At 37.1% G+C, this 20,042-nt stretch overlaps 1 protein-coding gene across 1 annotated transcript in view; it reads left to right on the forward strand.

Moving 5' to 3' along the window:
• Window positions 1–20,042, forward strand: part of tenm1 (teneurin transmembrane protein 1) — a 208,124-nt gene that overhangs the window by 162,597 nt on the left and 25,485 nt on the right. The window contains exons 22-24 of the mRNA XM_079816225.1: window positions 2,276–2,508; window positions 11,674–11,828; window positions 18,886–19,252. Coding sequence (XP_079672351.1) covers window positions 2,276–2,508; window positions 11,674–11,828; window positions 18,886–19,252 — 755 coding nt within the window. The remainder of the gene's footprint in view (window positions 1–2,275; window positions 2,509–11,673; window positions 11,829–18,885; window positions 19,253–20,042) is intronic.

The raw sequence follows: 20,042 nt of genomic DNA on the forward strand, positions 1-20,042 counted from the left end.
AATCCTACCTTCAGCCGTCTTTTGGAGATAGCGCTTCTGATCAAACCAAAGTCTGATTCTACCTCGCAAAGACTCTAAAGAACCTTATAGTATTAACATTTTCAATTTCATCAATCTGTCAGTAAACAGACAGTTTGAGGAGGCGGCTTTTGCCCTTTATCATAACAAAAACAGCTTTGAGAAAAATATGTATCTCTTTTGCCATTTCAATATTGATGTGAATTTGGTTAATTGTTTTGTGAAGTAACTATTTACATTTGTATAACACTTTTATAAAAAGTTTATTAAAAGGGTTCACTTTAGAAGTCTCTGCATTCCTAGAGAATTAAACCCATGACATTTGTGTTGCCAGCGATTGAGCTACAAAAACTTTTGCCCTTTATTATAACAAAAGCAGCTTTGAAAGAAAAATTTGCATCAATATTGATGTAAATTTGTTTAATGGTAAAACAGTAAAGGCTGGAATACACTAGACAACTTTTGCCCAGATTTACAGTCTGGACAAGCTGACGCTAGTTGCCAAAAGTCAGGGCCAGTCTGCAGATTTGAGTTGACAGATTTCACAGAAAATCATATAGTGTATGATGATCACTGACTAAAGTTTGATTGCGTCCAGACGGAGGATATCAAACATGTTTGATTATTTAGGAGCCAATTTTTGAAACATTGTTTTCATTTGTCACATATCCCCTAGCCGTGTTTTTTTAATGAGTTTGTTGAGTTTGTAATGACTTGAAAGTCTGGTAGTGTGTGATCCTCAGTCGTTAACTTTAGTGTATGATGCCTAGGTTTTCCTCTGTTTACAAACTATTTACAAAGTCGGTAAGTCTTTTAGATTTTAAAGCTGTGTGGTGTATTCCAGCCTTAAAGGGTTAGTTCACCCAAAAATTTTAATTCTGTCATTAATTACTAGTCCTCATGTCGTTCCAAACCTGTAAGACCTTCGTTCATCTTCGGAACACAAATTAAGATATTGTGATAAAATCCGAGAGTTCTCTGAACCCTCCATAGACAGCAATTTATTAATTTATTACCACTTTCAAGGCCCAGAAAGGTAGTAAAGACATCGTTAAAATAGTCCATGTGACTCCAGTGGTTCAACCTAAATGTTATGAAGCGACAAGAATACTTTTTGTGACAAAAAACAAACAAAAAATAACATCTGACGTAGGACTCGGAAGTGCTGCACTGTATTCACAACATCAACAGCGTAGGAGAATGACACAGACAAGAAGAAATTGTTGAATAAAGTCGTTAGTTTTTTGGGTTTTTTTGCTCACAAAAAGTATTCTCGTCTCTTCATAACATTAAGGTTGAACCACTGGAGTCACATGGACTATTTTAACAATGACTTTACTACCTTTCTGGGCCTTGAAAGTGTTAATTAAATTGCTTTCTATGAAGGGTCAGAAAGCTCTCGGATTTCATCAAAATATCTTAATTTGTGCTCCGAAGATGAACGAAAGTCTTGCAGGTTTGGAACGACATGATGGTAAGTAATTAATGACAAAATTTTCATTTTTGGGTGAACTAACCCTTTAAGTGTACACTTTATCAGTCTGTGCATTCCCAAGAAACGGAACCCATGACCTGTGAGTTGTTAGCAGCTGAGCAACAGGAACTACTCCCCTTTACCCTGACCTCATAGCCCCTGCACAGTTCTAAGCACTTTGCCGTCCTTAAGCCCAAAAGAGTAAATCAACTTCCCTTAAATGTCAGAGCAGCAGAATGCCTCGTAATCTTCAAGCACCAAACTCACCAACTCAGACGCCACAGGTGATGTGCCAGATGACTTGTTTAGCTTTCTCAAGGAGAACACAATCGAAAAAACATGTTTTTGTTGTCAAAAGACAAAAAAGACCTCATCAATTTTTGTGGGGGACAATGTTTTGCTCTTTTAAGAAATTCTGAGTTTTTTTTCCAATCCTTTCATTCCGCCTAAGGAACAGATGAGAAAGAGGGAGCAGGTAAATTTGCTCTTAGGGCAGAACCGGATGGAAAGAAAGCAAAGGTAGATTATAGACTGGCAGGGGTCCGCTGCGCTGGAGGGGCTGAGAGTTTTGATCGGAGCTTAGGTTCAGTATGATTGAAATTTCTGCAAGGCGCTGAGACCTGGAGGGTTTTTTTACTCTAACCTTGTGCGAGCATGAGTCTGTGTGTGGTTGTTTTTCGGTATGGATTTCGACTTTATGAAATAGTTTCAGCATAAATACATTGCCAATATGTGTGTAGCCCTGCTTTGTCATAAAGCCTTGTTAAAATTCTCTTCCTTCAGCTCTAGTCCTGCTCATAAGTACTACTTGTCTATGGATCCTGTGCGCGAGTCACTCTACCTGTCGGACACCAGCAGCGGGAAGCTGTACCGCCTGAAGACTCTGACTGAACCGAAAGATCTCAGCAGGAACGTGGAGGTGGTGGCTGGCAGCGGGGAGCAGTGCACACCCTTCCACCCGAACCAGTGCGGCGATGGAGGCAAGGCCACTGAAGCAGCGCTCAGTAACCCCAGGGGTGAGAATCCAGTGCACACACATGCTGCGCTTCTGAATTCAAAAAGTAAGAGCGAGTGAGAAAGGCAGAGTGGTTATTGAAGGCGGGAAGAGAAAAATAGAGGCATGTTTCAGTGAGAGAAATGGGAAAACTGAAAAAGTAAGATAAATGAAAGATGCCTTCCTTCTTTGTTAAATCAGGCGGAGCGACTATTAGTCCCACCTATCCATCACTGCCACTGTCTCTTTAAACCCGTCAGTCGGGCTGATGGACAGATGGAGGCGTGGCTAACGGGCACGTATGTTCTCTTATCCTTCAAGCCTCATTGTGCAGTCTCTCTCTCACACAGTAACTCGCTCACTCAACTGTCGCAGTTAAAAGCCTCCACTTACTTGTAAACCCCTGAGGATAGAATTCATAAAGAATCCCAGAGCAAGAATGATATGTATGTGTGTTCGCACACTTTGATTTCGGACTGTTCTGCAAAGAGCTGTGTTCAGATCAAACTGTAAATCACATTTAAAACAGATTTAAGCCTTTTTACACTCATTTCAACGATCCATATGCATTTTTTTCAGGCAAACTGAAGGATAAAAGCCTTCCGTTGTGCGTCTTGGGGTAGAATACCCATTTTTCCCTTTGTTAAAGTGTTTTTACTGAAGTCTATTATCTGAAATAGACTCTGACTGAAATGCTGAGAGCTTCCAATAACTGCAATCCAACCTTCTATGTTCTCAGGCCATGAGGGGTCCGCACAAATAGACTGCAACCAAAGCATTATCAGTTCCGTGTCAAAATTTTATTTTCTCTGTTTAATTCTGCTAAACTGACCCGTAGCGCTGATATGCCTCACTTACATACCAGTCTTGACAGTTTTGAACGGTGGTGTGTGGCTTGACTTTGGCTTGCTGTTGATTCAATTAATCTCAATATACAGAATGTTTTTATAATCAATATCTCTTTATACACATAGAAACTCAGTGCGACGCAGTATTGATCTCTGCACCACAGCAGCATCTTCCGTGACTATGATCTCTTTAGTGCGGTAAAAATGGATGGTCTTCGGCTAGCTTCAACTACCCAAGGCTTCATGCTGAGAGCCAGTAAACAAATTAAATCAAAATAAATACCCAGTTAGTTTTGAAAATATGACCTTATTTTCAAGAGATTTGACAGAAAATTACAGGAAAATATACTGGCAGGATTGACATTGTCAGCATCTGTATAAAGTGATTTTTGGACTGTAAAAAACAAACAAACAGATTTTACCCCCCTGCTGTAATTTTTGCTCTAAGTTCAAGTAGTTGCTCAGGCGTCACTCTAAAGCAGTGGTTCTCAACTTTTTTCAACCTTTTTGAATCCAACTCCACCACTTACAACAATATTTGAAGACTTTTCCATTTTTTGTGATTTACTGGATGTGGATAAGGATTTATATATATATATATAATATTTCAACCTGATCAAATATTTTAGAGCTTGGCATAACTAGGAAAATATAAATGCATTATAAAAATGTCCAAGGAGTTATAAGATTTCATTAATTTACATGGCTTTTCCAAATCTAGAAATCAGTCTTATAAAAATCTCATATAGCCAGTTGTTGTTGAGGGTGTGAATTAAAATAGAAATATCTTGATTTTTAATTGTTTATTCCAATCCAATGCTTCTTTTGTCTTATTTTAAATCATTTGAAGTCATCTTGAGACCCCCTTGGAAGTTTGCTGAGGCCCCCTGGTTCAGAACCACTGCTCTAAGGTGTCATATTTAGATTTTTCTACTCTGCTTTTCTGTTTTTAAGTAAAAAGAACTGCTCGTACCAGCAGTATGGTGTACTTTTTAACAACTCACATTAAGGACATTAATGGACAATCGGATTTGGAATCGGACGTGAATCGAATAGAGCAACACAGCTATTTTCAACATTGATAATAATAAGAAATGTTTCTTGGGCACCAAATCAGCATATTAGAATTATTTCTGAAGGATCATGTGGCACTTAAGACTGGAGTAATGATGCTGAAAATCCAGCTTTGCCATCACAGGATAAACTTAATTTTTTTTAAATATATTCAAATAGAAAAAAAAAGTTATTTTGATTTATAATATTTCACAACATTTCTGTTTTTACTTATCTTTGATCAAACAAATGCAGCCTTGGTGAGCATAAGAGGCTTCTTTCAAAAACATAAAACAAATCTCATAATTTTTTAACGTGTATATATGTTATATATGTATTGTATTCTCACTTTGTTTCCTTTACTTTTTTGGCTTAATTAATCATCCAATTGTTAAAATATTTTAGAAAAAACATGAAATAAGACTTTAAGTATGATTCTCCATTAAATATCCTAATAGAGCAACCACTGAGCAATTCCTCTGGGATTCTCCTATACAGTAAATGTGCATACTATATGTTTGTGTCAGGGTATGCTCTACAAGCTCAGAATATGTGTGTGTATCAGTTACGTGCGGTCCATATAAGCTGCGAATGCTCTGCAAACCCAAGCCATTCGTAGACTCGCTGATTAGTATTAACACTATAAATTACTATAAATTCCCTTGTTTGAGGTGTACCATAAAGCTTACATGATAATATAAATGTTAGTAATACTTATGTAACTCTCTGTCATTTATTTATTTGCCAAACGACAGTAATCTGTTGTTCCGTGTATGTGGATCCACAGCAGCTTTGGCGCCTACACTCTGTTGTTATTTATTGTCATCACTGTCCGGCGTTCTCATTGGTTTGCTGGCATATGTGGGATTTAATGAGCAGGGAAAGCTGTGAGGGGATTGCTCGCCCAAGAGGAAAAATGTGCTGTTACTGCCAGATCTCGATCACCGAAAATCACATTGTGTTTCATACAAAACTAAATACACTGAATCAAGTAAAAAAAAAAGTCATAACTGAAACTATTTTCATAGTATTTTATTTTCTCCATAGGGAAGTTATTTTTAACTAAAACTGTTAACTGTTGAAGATTACCTAAGATGCTTACCTATTGTAAGCATACCTGTAACTTTCTGAGGCTGTTAATCAATAGTCTGTGCTTTTGTTAATGTCATAATTTTCCATTATTTCAACTTATTTTATAAGAATATTTTTTTAATAATAATTATATTTTTATTATACTTACATTTATTCTAATTATATTTTATTTATAATAGGCTACTAATATTTATTATATTATACTTGTTTTTCTTATTATTCTTAATAAAAAAAATTAAAAAACACTTCTGGCATACATTTAAATTGGTGTTTTTTGGTGTTTTTGGTGTTTTTTATTTGTAGTCCCATAGATGGGTAGCCTAGAAATCTAGACGCACCCTAGCAGCAGCAAATGTAATTTGCAGCCAGGGTCGTCTAGCAACTCTCCATAGACTTGCGAACTTGAAAAACCAAACTCTAGTCAGGCCAATCACAGCGTGTATAGAGTCGGTGGGCGGGCTTAACATAATGACGGCAGAGTTGTGACGGTTCCGCGTGAAATCCCTACTAACAAAGAAGGTTATGGCACTGAAGTCATTCTTAAAAAAGGAAGATGTGTTCCGAGTTTTGCCGACCGGATACGGCAAAAGTTTAATCTATCAACTAGCTCCCCTGGTGGGAAAACGCATGGGACTCAGCCACAACCCACAAGTGATTTGTTGTCACCACTGATAGCGCTCTGGTTGGTTGTAGCGCTATCCTATTGCGTGCAGAGGGAATTTGAAAGACAACCGTTTATCCCGCCCCTCGGATTGAGCCCTGCCAATGGTGTGTTCCCAGACCCAACATCTTGATGTGGGTCTGGCTTGTAAGGCTAATAGATGGGGTTTGTCCTCAGTCGATTTGCCTCAGCCTAACGCATTTAGTTTATGCGACATTAGTGCCACCTAGCGGAATTACAAAAATACAGCATATTTTGCAAACGCACCTTCCGTGCGTCGCACCTGACTCAACTCAAACACAACTCAACAGCTTTTACGGGTGCTTGTGAAGCCATCAACAGGTAAATGTAGACTACTTTCAATTAATGGTCAAATATATTAGGTAACTTTTAGCTGTGTTGCTATGTGTCATGAGAGTAAGCAACTGAGCAGCTAACACTCTATCTAGAGCGTTAACTCATCCAATGTGCAGGTGCATTTTTGACATAACGCGTCACCCAGCATACCCGGGTAAAAAAAGTCACCGTTCGTTCACCACTGGTGAGTATGTACATGTTTTCAGAGTCATGGGGACTCTTGTCACCGTGGGGACCTAAATTGAGGTCCCCATGAGGAAATAAGCTTATAAATCATACAGAATTCATTTTTTGGAAAATGTAAAAATGCAGGATGTTTTCTGTGATGGGTAGGGTTAGTGTAGGGGGATAGAATATACAGTTTGTACAGTATAAAAACCATTACGTCTATGGATAGTCCCCACAAAGACAGTAAACCAGATGTGCATGCATTTGTGTGTGGTATGGTATGGTACGGTAAATTTCAGTACTCTGATTCACTGAAATCTTGGATTTAGGGTGAAAGAGATAGAAGGAGAAAAGGGCACATTAATTCACAGCTCCCAGTAGGATAGGTTGTTCGCTATCTGGTCTGATGCCAGCTGAAAGTTTAAGAGAAATAGAGAGAAAGAGACGAGAACAGATAGACGTGCTCTATTTAGTCTTGAGTCAGCAGGCTCAGAGAGGAGAGCTCCTGAAGTCTAAATTGTGGTCTGCTTTTGAATTTTAATTATATGTGTGTGATGATTAGTTGCTCCTCTGGAGGGTATTCCAGAAAGCAAGGTTAACTTACCGTCACATATACCTTGAACTCTCGGTTTATTAACCCAAACCTTGCTTACTCGAGGTATGCTGGTTCCAAAAAAGCATCCGGGAGTACGTTCAGACAACTCAGACTATGTTCCCGGTTAACACACAAGACATTCTCAACAGAGCGATGAATCAATGATTCACCATGGAAACAGGCGCTAAGAAAAAGCGTGCCATTCTTCTTCCTCCTTCTTCTTTTGTTTAATGGCGATTTACATAACCTACTTAGTGCACATCGCCACCTATTTGGTGGTTGTGCAATACATTTTTCTACCTTTTCGACTAATAAGTAATCTTTATTCACTGAGAATAAGGATTATATTGTTTGTTTGATAATAATTAATTGAATGCAGATCCATGTGTGAGAGGACAATAAAATTATAAATATATTTGAATTGAATTAACATTTAAACATTACCTTGTTATAATAGTGCTTTAGAATTAATATACAATATTGTATATTATATAACTGTAACTATATAACAAATTTAGTTATATTAATATAACTATATAAATTATATAACATGCATCCGGAGCAGGTTATGTCCAGAGAGTGAGTTGCTATGGCTACTTACATACCCTGAAAGTTACCTCCTTTTTTTGGAACCGAAAGATGAGGTTATCCGCTTACTTACTCTTAAACATACCCGGGTATGTCACACAACCTGCTTTCTGGAAAACCCCCTTGATCATTGTCAGTCTAACCAGCATTCTGCATGATAGAAAATGAGTGAGAAAGTGAGCTTCTGGACTTGAGGATTTCTGTGTGTCTCCCGGACACTTTGAAGGGCAGAGGGAGGTATACCCCTCCGAAGGCAGAATAAATAATTAAGCTCGTTATGCTCGTTTAGTGGGTAATATGCCTCGTAATTGGCACCCATAACAAGATGCATTTGTAAACAGGCTTATTGAGGCAGATAGAATTTCAGCAACAAGGGTAGTGTGTGTGCGTGTGTTCATGTGAATTTGCGTCTGGTTTACAGCACAGCATAATCTGTATTGTTAGTTGCACACAAGAAAAGAGAGAGTCTTAATGGATTCTCAGCATTTAAAGCCGCTCATCATAACCAAATAGTATATTTTTTAAGTTAACTGCACCATTTTAGGATAGTCTACAAAAATAGGTGAGACTGGGGATAAAGCGTTTTTACTTAAGTGAATATTTCTCAGAATTGATTTTGAAAGTCAGTTTCTCTATAGGGACATACATCAAAATCTTGGCTACAGAAAAAAGCCAGTGAATATTTCCAATGTTATTGTCTAGGAAAAATTATACAGATCAGTTTTCATAGTGGGAGTCTGCCATTGCATACTCTATTCGAGGCTTTTTAATGGCTTATCAACTTAATTAAAGCCGTAAAACAATAATGCAGCACAAAAAAAACAAACATTTTATGGTAATATACAGAAATATCAAACTATTATTTTGGCCAACAAAAACTAATTAGTAATTGCTTAATTAAATATACAATAGTAAACACATGACAACTATAGAACATGCTCTTATAAAAATGTGGTACATAATAATTATAAAAATGTGAAATTATGAGATACTTAGGCATAATTATGAAATAAAAAGATAAATATATGACAGTCCAAATTGAGATATCATAATGATGACAAGTCAAAATTATAATAAAGTTAAAATAAAAAATGAAAATATGAGATAAAAATTCTTAAATATGACAAACTATATAGCAGTGAAACTGTTAAAATAGACTGGTTTACATCACATAATCACTCTATTTGTTTAGTGTACAGATAAGGAAATTGAATGAATTAATGAAAACAGAAACCGTTATCATTCTGGAAGTTTGCTGTAAAACTGTTGCTTACATTTTTGGTAGTCTTACATCATGCATACTTTGTTTGCTCTGAAATATAAGTCAAAATATTATTTAATATGATTGAGTCGGCCCGACTGCATTAGTTTAAGTTTAAGTCATTTTAAGGGTCATGGCAGGTAGAAATAAGCAACTGCACATATTCCGTTTTTTACAGTGTGGAAAGAAACAAGCAATGCAACTAGTGAAGTACTACTCTGTGTCAGCTATTATAGGCAGATTATCCATATGGAGAAGGTGCTCTTACCGCTATCCATACTGATATGTGTGAGCTGTCATTTTACTGGAGCACTGTTAAAATGCACCATTTGGGCAGATTTTTTTGCTGTAAAATGTCTCCAAAATATGTGGTTCCTGTTAGTATTATCTGATTAAATTGAGAATCCAAATAAATCATTTAAATGTGGGATTGCCTGCGTGTGTGTGTTTGTGTGTGTGTATGTGTGCGTGTGCGTGTGCGTGTGTGTGTGCCTGCGTGAGAGAGACTCAATCTCTCCCAGAGTAAATCAACGTGGTGAGACCAATATGTCTGCTTATCTCTGTGATTCTCATTAGAGGGAGAGAGCGAGAATAAAGAGAGCAAATTAGAGAAGGGAAAGGACAGCCGCAAACACGCATACACACAGTGCTATTTGCCATAACAAACTCTGATGTGTGTGAGAGAGATGGTTATATAAGCCTTTTCCCACTTCAGAGTGAAATCCCTCTGGAGGACAAAAATATCGGTAAGCGACATGCAGCAAAAAAAAAAAAAAAAAATCATAACCTCTTTGCTTATTTGTGTGGAGGTGTTCTAAATACAGTACTACCTTACAACATTTACTACTTCACGGTGGCCAAAATGAAAGGTATACAACCACAGTGCAATGCACTCGACTTGACCTTAAGTTTCAGTGTGGCAAATTAGCCCGAAGTAATCAGCTGTGATTCTTATAACATGTTTCTTCGTCATGATCAAAATGTTTTATTTCGATCCTCATACACAATTCCACAATATTTGTACATATTATAATTTTTTTTACATATGAACTGAAAAAGGTGTAGTTTAGTTGAGTTTATTTTACCCATAATAGGTGTCACTACATTACAGAATGCAATACAAAAACAAACATTTCTTAAGACCTCTATGCAAAACTGAAAATGACACATTTTATAAATTAATAGTGGTTTCATAAATCGAATATACAGTTGTATATTTGTGTCACGGTGGTTGCGGGAAGGCAAACACAGATGAAGGTGAATGAAGGTTTAATGGTACTTCTTGCAAACAGATAATCAGGCAGCAACACACACTAACCAAGACAGTGAACGGACAAGGAGTGACTGAAAAGGCAGAACTTAAATAGTGAACACAAAAGAGGATGATGACTACACACAGCTGACACATATGAACTAATAATGACGGTAACCAAGGAGACAGATGAGTGGCGGGAATCTGAACAAAGAAACATGTGACAAATGAAAACAAACTGAATGTCCATGATAACTGAAACTGAACAGAAACTTTTTTTTTCATTTGCAAAGTGAAATACATATTCATAATTCCTAGTCACATTTAATTCACAATTTTACCTATTTGACAGGTATACTTCTATTCTTTATGTTGGTCCTTGCCCTTATTTTTGCAATTTTGAAATAAACCAAATCACCAAATTTTAGAGTGTATCATTTGATATAGGATTTGTAATATTTGTTGATTTACAATCCTTAGCTCTCATCTTGACTCATTATTCGATCAGACTGCCAAATGTTAAGATTTGGATTACAATTGCAAAATATGAATGTTTATTTTCAGTATGATAAATACTTGAATATTAGCATGCAATGAGATGTGACCATGTAGCATACAACTGTTTAAAAGGTAATACAGTACTGTCTCGCTTACTCTTAATAAAAATGAGGTGGCAGTACATGGTCCAATATTAAATTAGTAAGCTAATGTTCCATTCAGAGCATAGTTTGCTCCTTACAAACAGTATGCTATGAAAGATCTGTGGAACAGACGTCTCTAAAGAGACAATAATAATAAAGAACAATGCAGTCTTTGACAGCAATGACAGCGGCGATTGTTTCATGATGTTAGTGGCCTGGAGGTGTATTTGTGCTAAAGATCAGTTTTAATTAAACTGTAACAATGTATGTTTGTGCGCCACACGATTTAAATGTAAAACCAAGTTGCCTTGCACAGCTCAAGGTGATTTGCAAGCATTTGAATAGAACAAGACATATGAAAGAGAAATTGGATGAACAATGAAAAGAAATATCAGATTTTTTCCATTTCTGATGTCATTTCGAATAAATCTGCATATATAAGATAATTTGCATATATTTAAGATGCTGTGAACATAATGATCACACAGAGGAATATACTGCCCGAGACAGTGAAACTCGTCTTTCTTCAGTGCACCATTCCTCATCATCTGCCGTTAAGCTGCAAATGCAATGGCAATGCCAATGTAACGTTATTTGTTATTCCAATAAAGCACATTCAAACTGAAAGACACTGAGAGAAATGACTGTGTATGTATCCTTTTGTCCTGCAGGTATCGCCGTGGACAAACACGGCTTCATTTACTTTGTTGACGGATCAACGATCCGTAAGATTGATGACAAAGGAGTGATAACAACGATCATTGGGTCAAACGGACTCACTTCCTCCCAGCCAATCAGCTGCGACTCTCGAATGGACATCAGCCAGGTGAACAAAACACACGCACTTACAAATTTACATACGGTGGCTCTAAAAAGTATTTCGAATAAATCACACGTAATGTATGAATGTCACCGCATTAGAAACAAAATATCAAGCCAATTGGTTTCTGCAAACAAATGATGCTTGACCTTTTCTCAGAGCTAACTTCATTTCTCTTAGATATTTTTGCAATTACTTTTAATCACCTGCTCCCAAGTAGACTGGGTAAACCCAAAGGGGTAATCCAGCCCCCGGAATGCGTACCTTCCATAGGGGCAGCCATTGCTAACCAAGCCATCACCTGCTGTTAGCATCCCATTGACTCCCATTCATTTTGGCCTCACTTTGACAGCGAATATCTTTACATCTGAGACGTTTAAAGACTCCATTTGTCCATTGTTTATTTCTAAACAAACACAACGACAATGTATAAAATGCTCCATTACCTTGTATCTTACACTATCGCCCCGTAGAAGCCGTTTTTGTAAAAAGTAGGCTAACGTTTGCGTCATAACCACGCGACTCCGTCGCGCTTTACCGTATAGACCCGAGGAGAAGCTCGTAAGCAATCTTTTACTGTCTATGAGGCAATCGGGGGTACGTGGAGGCATAAACCCCGATAAAGATGTCGCAAATCCTGCTTCATTCATCAAAAGTTGCTTCTGCTCACTCTCTCTCTCTACAAGATTCGGTGATTCAGATTTTACATTGCACAACTACTAGAAGACTTGCCACTGTCAGACAGGTTGCTCACGTCACATCTAGCTAGTCGTCAAGCTCAGTCTGAGGCTGCGCAGTACGCTCAGCCATCAGGAAGTGAGTGCTTCTACCTGACTTCAATTTTCCCCGTCGAAGCCTATGGGGTCGCTGTGTCCATTTCTTTTACTGTCTATGGGTAAACCCAGCCTGATCTGCCGGCGATTTGATTTCGCCCTGCAACTCAGTCTGGATACCTGTACATTCATTTCTACTGCATCTGTTACACTTTTGCGGGACCCAATCACAGACTGGCTTATCCACCTGGCACGCTGCTATTGGCAGGTTTAACACGATGACGGATAGAGAAGCGATGGGTCGTTGCCCGTTGATCACGCCTCTTGTGGTCCGATTCGTTGAAGGACTATCCAATTGCGCCTCTTGTGCAGTAGAAAATACATAGCAGACTCCCCAGACCAATGTTCAATCTTAAATTGAGCTTGGTCTGGTGATAGCCAGACAAGCTCCCAAGGGGATTTTATAGTAAATGTATGAAGCAAAATAGCAGATTTCAAATTCATACTTCTCCAGGGAGATTAAAATAAATATGGTTAATTTTTTCATGTTGAATATACATTTTTAGGGCCTGGTATCAATGTAGATTCCCCAATTCGTTTTTTATTCACAAGCTGTCGATCTAATAAATTAGTGTGTGTGTATATATATATATATATTTCACAACACTGGTCACACTGTTTATTTTGATTCACTAAAAAGAACCGTCTCAAAAGAATCATTTGTTCATTATCAGAGTAACACTGGTTGTATATTTTTGATTGACAAAAAAAGAACATATTCAAAAGAGTCATTTGTTTGTTAAACAGTGTTAAACAGACTAACACTGGTGATGCTGTATATTGTTGATTCACTAAAACGAACTATCATTTGTATGTGAACTGTGTTGCAGTTCTGTCTTTGCATGAAACAACAACTCAATAGAAATATGCTTTCTGCTGTTATTTACACAGTGTTTTTGTTGCATCACATTCAAAACAGACTGCGCATTCATGTTCACAAGTCAAGCAAGACATGATTTATTTTGCCGCGTTGCAAAGATTCGACACTGCTGCTGAAAAGTGGTGCGTAAACACCGATGTAGGAAAGATGTTCATTTTAAAAAGTAACAACAGGGCCTAAATTATGCATTTGAGTGCATTAGTTCAGCAGAACGCAATACAAATATGTTTTAGGTCACTGTACAAAAACAACATGCACTGTCAAACTTGTTGAATTTAAGAATCATTGTTCAGTTAGTGATTCATTGGAAAATCAATACATTTTATACACACACAAATGTACACATTTTTGTGCATCTAATTTTTAGATATGCACTACCGCTATCAGTTTAATAACTGCTGTTAACTTCTTATAAGCAATCACACACTCTTTTAACTTTCTGTTTGTGTGCAGACATCAGAAAAATGATCTGTCAGTATGTCTTCTCACATGCTCACATAAATGAAGTGAATAACAGCACACAGAAGCTGAAGAGCTAAAAGATGAAGGGAACCCATCATACACACCCCACACAGCGAGAGTCTGGACCAACCCTCTCTCTCTCTCTCTCTCCTCTGTCTCTTTCTTTCAACCTTTTTCTTCAGCTCCACAGGATTCACGCAAACACACTTTTCGCTGTTCACCTCAAGAGTGAGAAAGTGCTGATACCGAAGGTCTCTCTGGTGCTACAGAGTTACATTATACAGCTTGCAGCAACATCCTTACTTTTCTTTTATCTGTCCTCCTCTCTCTCCTTTGAGGTTTCAGCCTTTTTCTATCCATTTCGAACACTAAAATCGTAAAGCTTTTCTCAAACATAAGGCAATTCCACATCTTTCTCTTAAAGTGCTCTTTAAAATCTATTTTACTCTCTCGTTCTGTCTCTCTCTCTTCCTGCAGTTTAACTCAGTGTGTCCTCATTAAATCTGCAGGACCGCTCTCCCTTCAAAGTCAGACACAATTCTTCCCGCTCCTGAATAGCATCAATTTTTGGCCGACTGTCCCTTGATTTCTCTTTTATTCTCTCTCGCTCTCTCTCGCTCCCAACTACACACACACACACGCTCTGCACTTCTTCACAGTTCATCCGCTGGTGTGTGTTGTGTGTGAATAAGAATCAGACAGTGAGGAGAGATAGAGAGAGAGGGAGAGAGAGAGAGAAGGGGAAATGAGCTGCCGCAGGCCACTGGGTAAAAGAAGCACTGAAATCTGCATAATTCCCAGCATGCCTGGGATATGACACACTTCACACTCAATACTGTCCGGCTGTCGGGCAGCTGCGGACACACACATAACCAAGATATGTTTTTTTTCTTTACCTAGCTGCACATTAGGGCTGGCTGCTATGACTAAATTATTGTCACGGTAATGGTATATATCATAATATAGTTATTTTTACAGGAAATTTAACAGGAAAATGGTTTATTTCAGAGGTGTAGATAGCTCAAGGGGTATTTTTTCCTTCAACTTCCAACCAGTGCTACTGCTGCCTGCCCCTGCATTATTATGAGTAGACAGCGGTTGACTTGGTTATTTTAGTTTCTTCATATTCTTACTCTGGTATATACATTAACTAACCAAAATGTTAATACCTATTTTTTAATAATCCAGTGAATTAAATACATTACAAATGAAAGGTACTTTATCTCATTGGATTTATTTGCTCTTTTTATTTGCAGTTTGAAGTTTATTTGCACTTGCCACACACCTACCCTGGGTCCATTGGAATGGACATCACATGGGTTTTGGTTCAAACCACTGATTATATAGATCAGTGGTTTAAACCTATATAAATATATATTTATTAGGGGTGCAACGATACACTTGTGTCACGATTCGATACAAATCGCGATAATGAACCCACTACTTATAGCAATATTTTAAGCCAAAAATAAAGAAGGGAGGTTTTTTTTATTATTAGCCTACTTTTTAATATTATTATTATATTATTATCAGGACCCACATGTATTCCCCCATTGCATTATTATACATTATATTCAACATTATATATAGTTTAATGTAGTAATGTTACTGAAACTCTGTAAACGTTAATTTTTTTTCCCCTCACGTGGTAGGCTACACATGTGCTTTCAATGCAGGCATTAGTTGGATCTGACAAGTCGCGCGCGCACAGACTCTCCCCGTGCTCGCTATGACCCACCTCTCCCACTATTAATGCACTATACATGTAAGAATAAACCATCTAAAAATACTTTGAATAATCATACTACTAAAACTAAATGTGATTTAGTGATTTAAATGATGTTTGCACTTTCACTTTTAGGAGTGCCGGCAGTACGTATGCAGTTCAGATGATCAATGCAATCAATCACAGTTCTAATCGCAAGAAAGCGTGTCAAAATGACTATTCCCTAACTGTAAATCAGTTTATACAAAAAAATGTAATTCTGCATTTACTCGCTTTCATTTTGTTTTCACATGTCACACAAGCATTTGAACGTCCGTGATTAGTATGTACGTCGTTGTAAATCTATTCAGCATATAAATCCATAATGTCCCTTCAGACTTGGATTAGACCACTTGATTGTTTTTTTTGTTTGTTTTTTTATGATGCATTTTTTTTGTTGGATCCTTTAAGCTTTAATAGAGGGACAGAAATCTCCCAGGTTTCATTAAAAATGTTTTCATTTGTGTTTGGAAGTTGAACGAAAATCGTATAGGTTTGAAAAGACATGAGGGTGAGTACGTGATGACAGAATTTACATTTTTGGGTGAATTATACCTTATAAATACAGTAAGCTGAGCCTTGGATAAAACTAACTTTATATAGCGAATCATATTATTCACATCAATATTCATACAATGATACATATTTTTGCAATTTTACATCGCAATATCGCGATATAATGATGTATCGTTACACCCCTAATACACACACACACACATACACTCACCTAAAGGATTATTAGGAACACCTGTTCAATTTCTCATTAATGCAATTATCTAATCAACCAATCACATGGCAGTTGCTTCAATGCATTTAGGGGTGTGGTCCTGGTCAAGACAATCTCCTGAACTCCAAACTGAATGTAAGAATCGGAAAGAAAGGTGATTTAAGCAAGCTCTGATGGCTACTTCCAGCAGGATAATGCATCATGTCACAAAGCTCGCAATCATTTCAAATTGGTTTCTTGAACATGACAATGAGTTCACTGTACTAAAATGGCCCCAACAGTCACCAGATCTCAACCCAATAGAGCATCTTTGGGATGTGGTGGAACGTGAGCTTCGTGCCCTGGATGTGCATCCCACAAATCTCCATCAACTGCAAGATGCTATCCTATCAATATGGGCCAACATTTCTAAAGAATGCTTTCAGTACCTTGTTGAATCAATGCCACGTAGAATTAAGGCAGTTCTGAAGGCGAAAGGGGGTCAAACACAGTATTAGTATGGTGTTCCTAATAATCCTTTAGGTGAGTGTATATATAAATATATAAAAAAAAAAAAAAAATTATATATATATATATATATATATATATATATATATATATATATATATATATATATATATATATATATATATATTAGTGTGTGTGTGTGTGTGTGTGTGTGTGTGTGTGTGTGTGTGTGTGTGTGTGTGTGTGTGTGTGTGTGTGTGTGTGTGTGTGTGTGTGTGTGTGTGTGTGTGTGTGTGTGTGTGTGTGTGTGTGTGTGTGTGTGTGTCTGGTTACTTATTGGTCCCTGATCAACCAATCACAATGGAGATATGACCCCTAACCTAATCTTATTGAGCTTCAAGCATCACAACAGACAGGCATGGCTAGACAGGACCACTTTTTACCTTTAAATGCTAATTTATGTTCATGCTAGCCTCATCGACTTGCACCTATTATAATCCTAAAAGTATCAAGTTATAATATTTAAAGATAATTAGAAGATTTTTTAGAGTTATAGATTTTAAGTTAATAATTTTTTTAAAAAGTTAAATTTCCATCGCAATGGACATCAGGTGTTGTACCTCAGCAGGAACCTCATAACTTAGTTGTGTGCCAAGTTGTGACATTTTTGCAAGCATTTCAAGGCTAAAATACAGAGCTACAAATTGTAATTCACTTTTTTCATTGGTTTTAATGAGACAGAAACCGTGAATGTGATATGAGAGTGAAAATATTTTTTTTAAAACAGTTCTTTAGCAAAAATATCAGTAAAAATATTGTTCAAAGGACCTTGAACTTTGCATTTGTTTGGTATATGAGAATGAATACACAGCAACACACACAAATGCACAAGCTCCATACACCCTGATGCGTTAATACAAGCATGCACACGGTTATATATTTATTAAATCAATCAGCAAGTACACACAGACATATACAACATACTTAGATTCATCCATTGCAAGCAACAAACAAGACTTCCATCTTATCATCTTACCTTTTTCTGCATTCTTATTGCATTGCTCATTATTACTGTATGTGTATTCTTTTCAAAATCTTCATTCACATACTTTTATATAAAAAAAAAACGAATTCACATACTGTATATGTTTAAACTCTAGTTCATAAGGATGATTTAAATATGAGCACCGGTCCTGTTGTCCACTGTAGTGGACATTAAAAAAATGAGTTGGCTCAAATCTTGTTTTTAGACTTATTTCTACATAAGGTAAGAGCAAACATCAAGTGGCTAGCCTTTTTTTTTTCAGTGGAAAGAAATCAGGTCTGAAGGGAAATATATTTTAATAAATATGTCTGACATCAGTGCAAAAGCTACTTTGTATCACTTAGATTCTAAACAAAAGACTAAAAAGCAGCTAAACTAATGTTGTTAAATGGATCAGTGGATGCAGAGCACATCGTTTGGCTCTCAAATTTTAGCAAACTTAATTTTTGTTAGTAAAAGAGAGGGTTTTTCCACCTCCTGTGGTAAAAAGTAGTTTTGGTGTTTCCACCTCCAGATGACCGACGTGAGACAGTTTGCAGAGAATATTTTTCTGCTCGCTCTCAGATATTGTAAGTCCAAACCATGTCCACACTATAACAGTCACAGTATGATATCAAGCTATTCCTCGTCTTCACTTGTTTGAGGCCTATAACACTGTATTTTTTACATTTTCCCATGATTCATCTCTTCCCTGTGTATATAATGTAAAACAGTTCTGCTCACTGGTATTACATGTAAATCAGTATAATAACAGTCAAAATGATATTGTCTATCCTTCCTGTCAGCTGCTGAGAGTACATCTGATTGGCCATAAGCAGATGAGAGTGGCTGGGAAATCTGTTATGATGAAAATCACACTTTTCAGCTTCATAGCAGTTAATAATATACATTTGTGTATCCACAGGTGCGTTTAGAGTGGCCCACAGACCTGGCAGTGAGTCCGTTGGATAACTCTCTCTACGTTCTCGATAATAACCTTGTGCTCCAGGTGAGCGAGTCCCAGCAGGTGCGAGTGGTTGCCGGACGACCCATCCATTGCCCCATGGCCAGTATTGAACCGGTGCTTCTGGGGAAAACAGCGGTGCGGTCTGTGCTGGAGGGAGCAAAAGCTATTGCCGTCAGCCACCAAGGGGCTCTGTACATCGCTGAAACGGACGACCGGAAGCATAGCCGTGTACAAGAAGTGTCCACAAATGGAGAAATGGTTGTAATCGCGGGGGCAACCAGTGAATGTGATTGTAAGATTGACCCCAACTGCGAGTGTTTCTCAGGTGAGACTAACATACATAGCAGTGCTATTTACTTTAACCATCAGAGAGGATTTCATACTAATGATTTATTATTTTCCTTTTTTAGTAAGCCTCTGGCTTACTAAAGTTTTTAATGCATATTTTGTCTTGAGTGAATTTTGAAAAATTGCAACAATAGCTTTTTAAGGTAGCAAAATTTCACCACTGTTATAATATAATAAACACCAGTAAGCTAGGAGGCTGAAATCTGAATATGTTAATTTCAGAGCATTCCTTTATATATACATACCTCTAAAATTACAAAATGCATACAGGCATACAGTGCAGTAGCATTGACTTCTATAAAAGCCTTTCCAGTAAGCTAGTTGCCTGAAACTTGAGTATGTTCATCTGAGAGCGGCCCTCCTACACTCGCTAATGTTTTATTTACCTATGTTGAAAATCATCAGGAATAGTTTATCTATGATTTACTCAATTGGCTCTATATGTAATGTTTTTGTATTATAATATTGGTAACGCTTTACATACAATAACACTAGTTTACTACATTAGTTAGTGAACTGTGAGCTAACATGAACAAACAATGAATTATTAACTAACATTAATAAAGATGAATAAATACTGTAACAAATGTATTGCTCATTGTTAGTTCATCTAAGTTAATACATCAATTGTTAACAAATGAGACTATATTTTAAAGTGTTACCATAATATTGTTATATTATTTATTGCCCTATTTATGTAATGATATGAAGGGGAATGACAATGTTTAGTGTATGTGTATTGCAAGTCAAATTTCCCTTTTGGGACC

The sequence above is a fragment of the Gobio gobio genome, assembly GCF_949357685.1.
Source record: "Gobio gobio genome assembly, chromosome: 4".
NCBI classification, from domain to species: Eukaryota; Metazoa; Chordata; class Actinopteri; order Cypriniformes; family Gobionidae; genus Gobio; species Gobio gobio.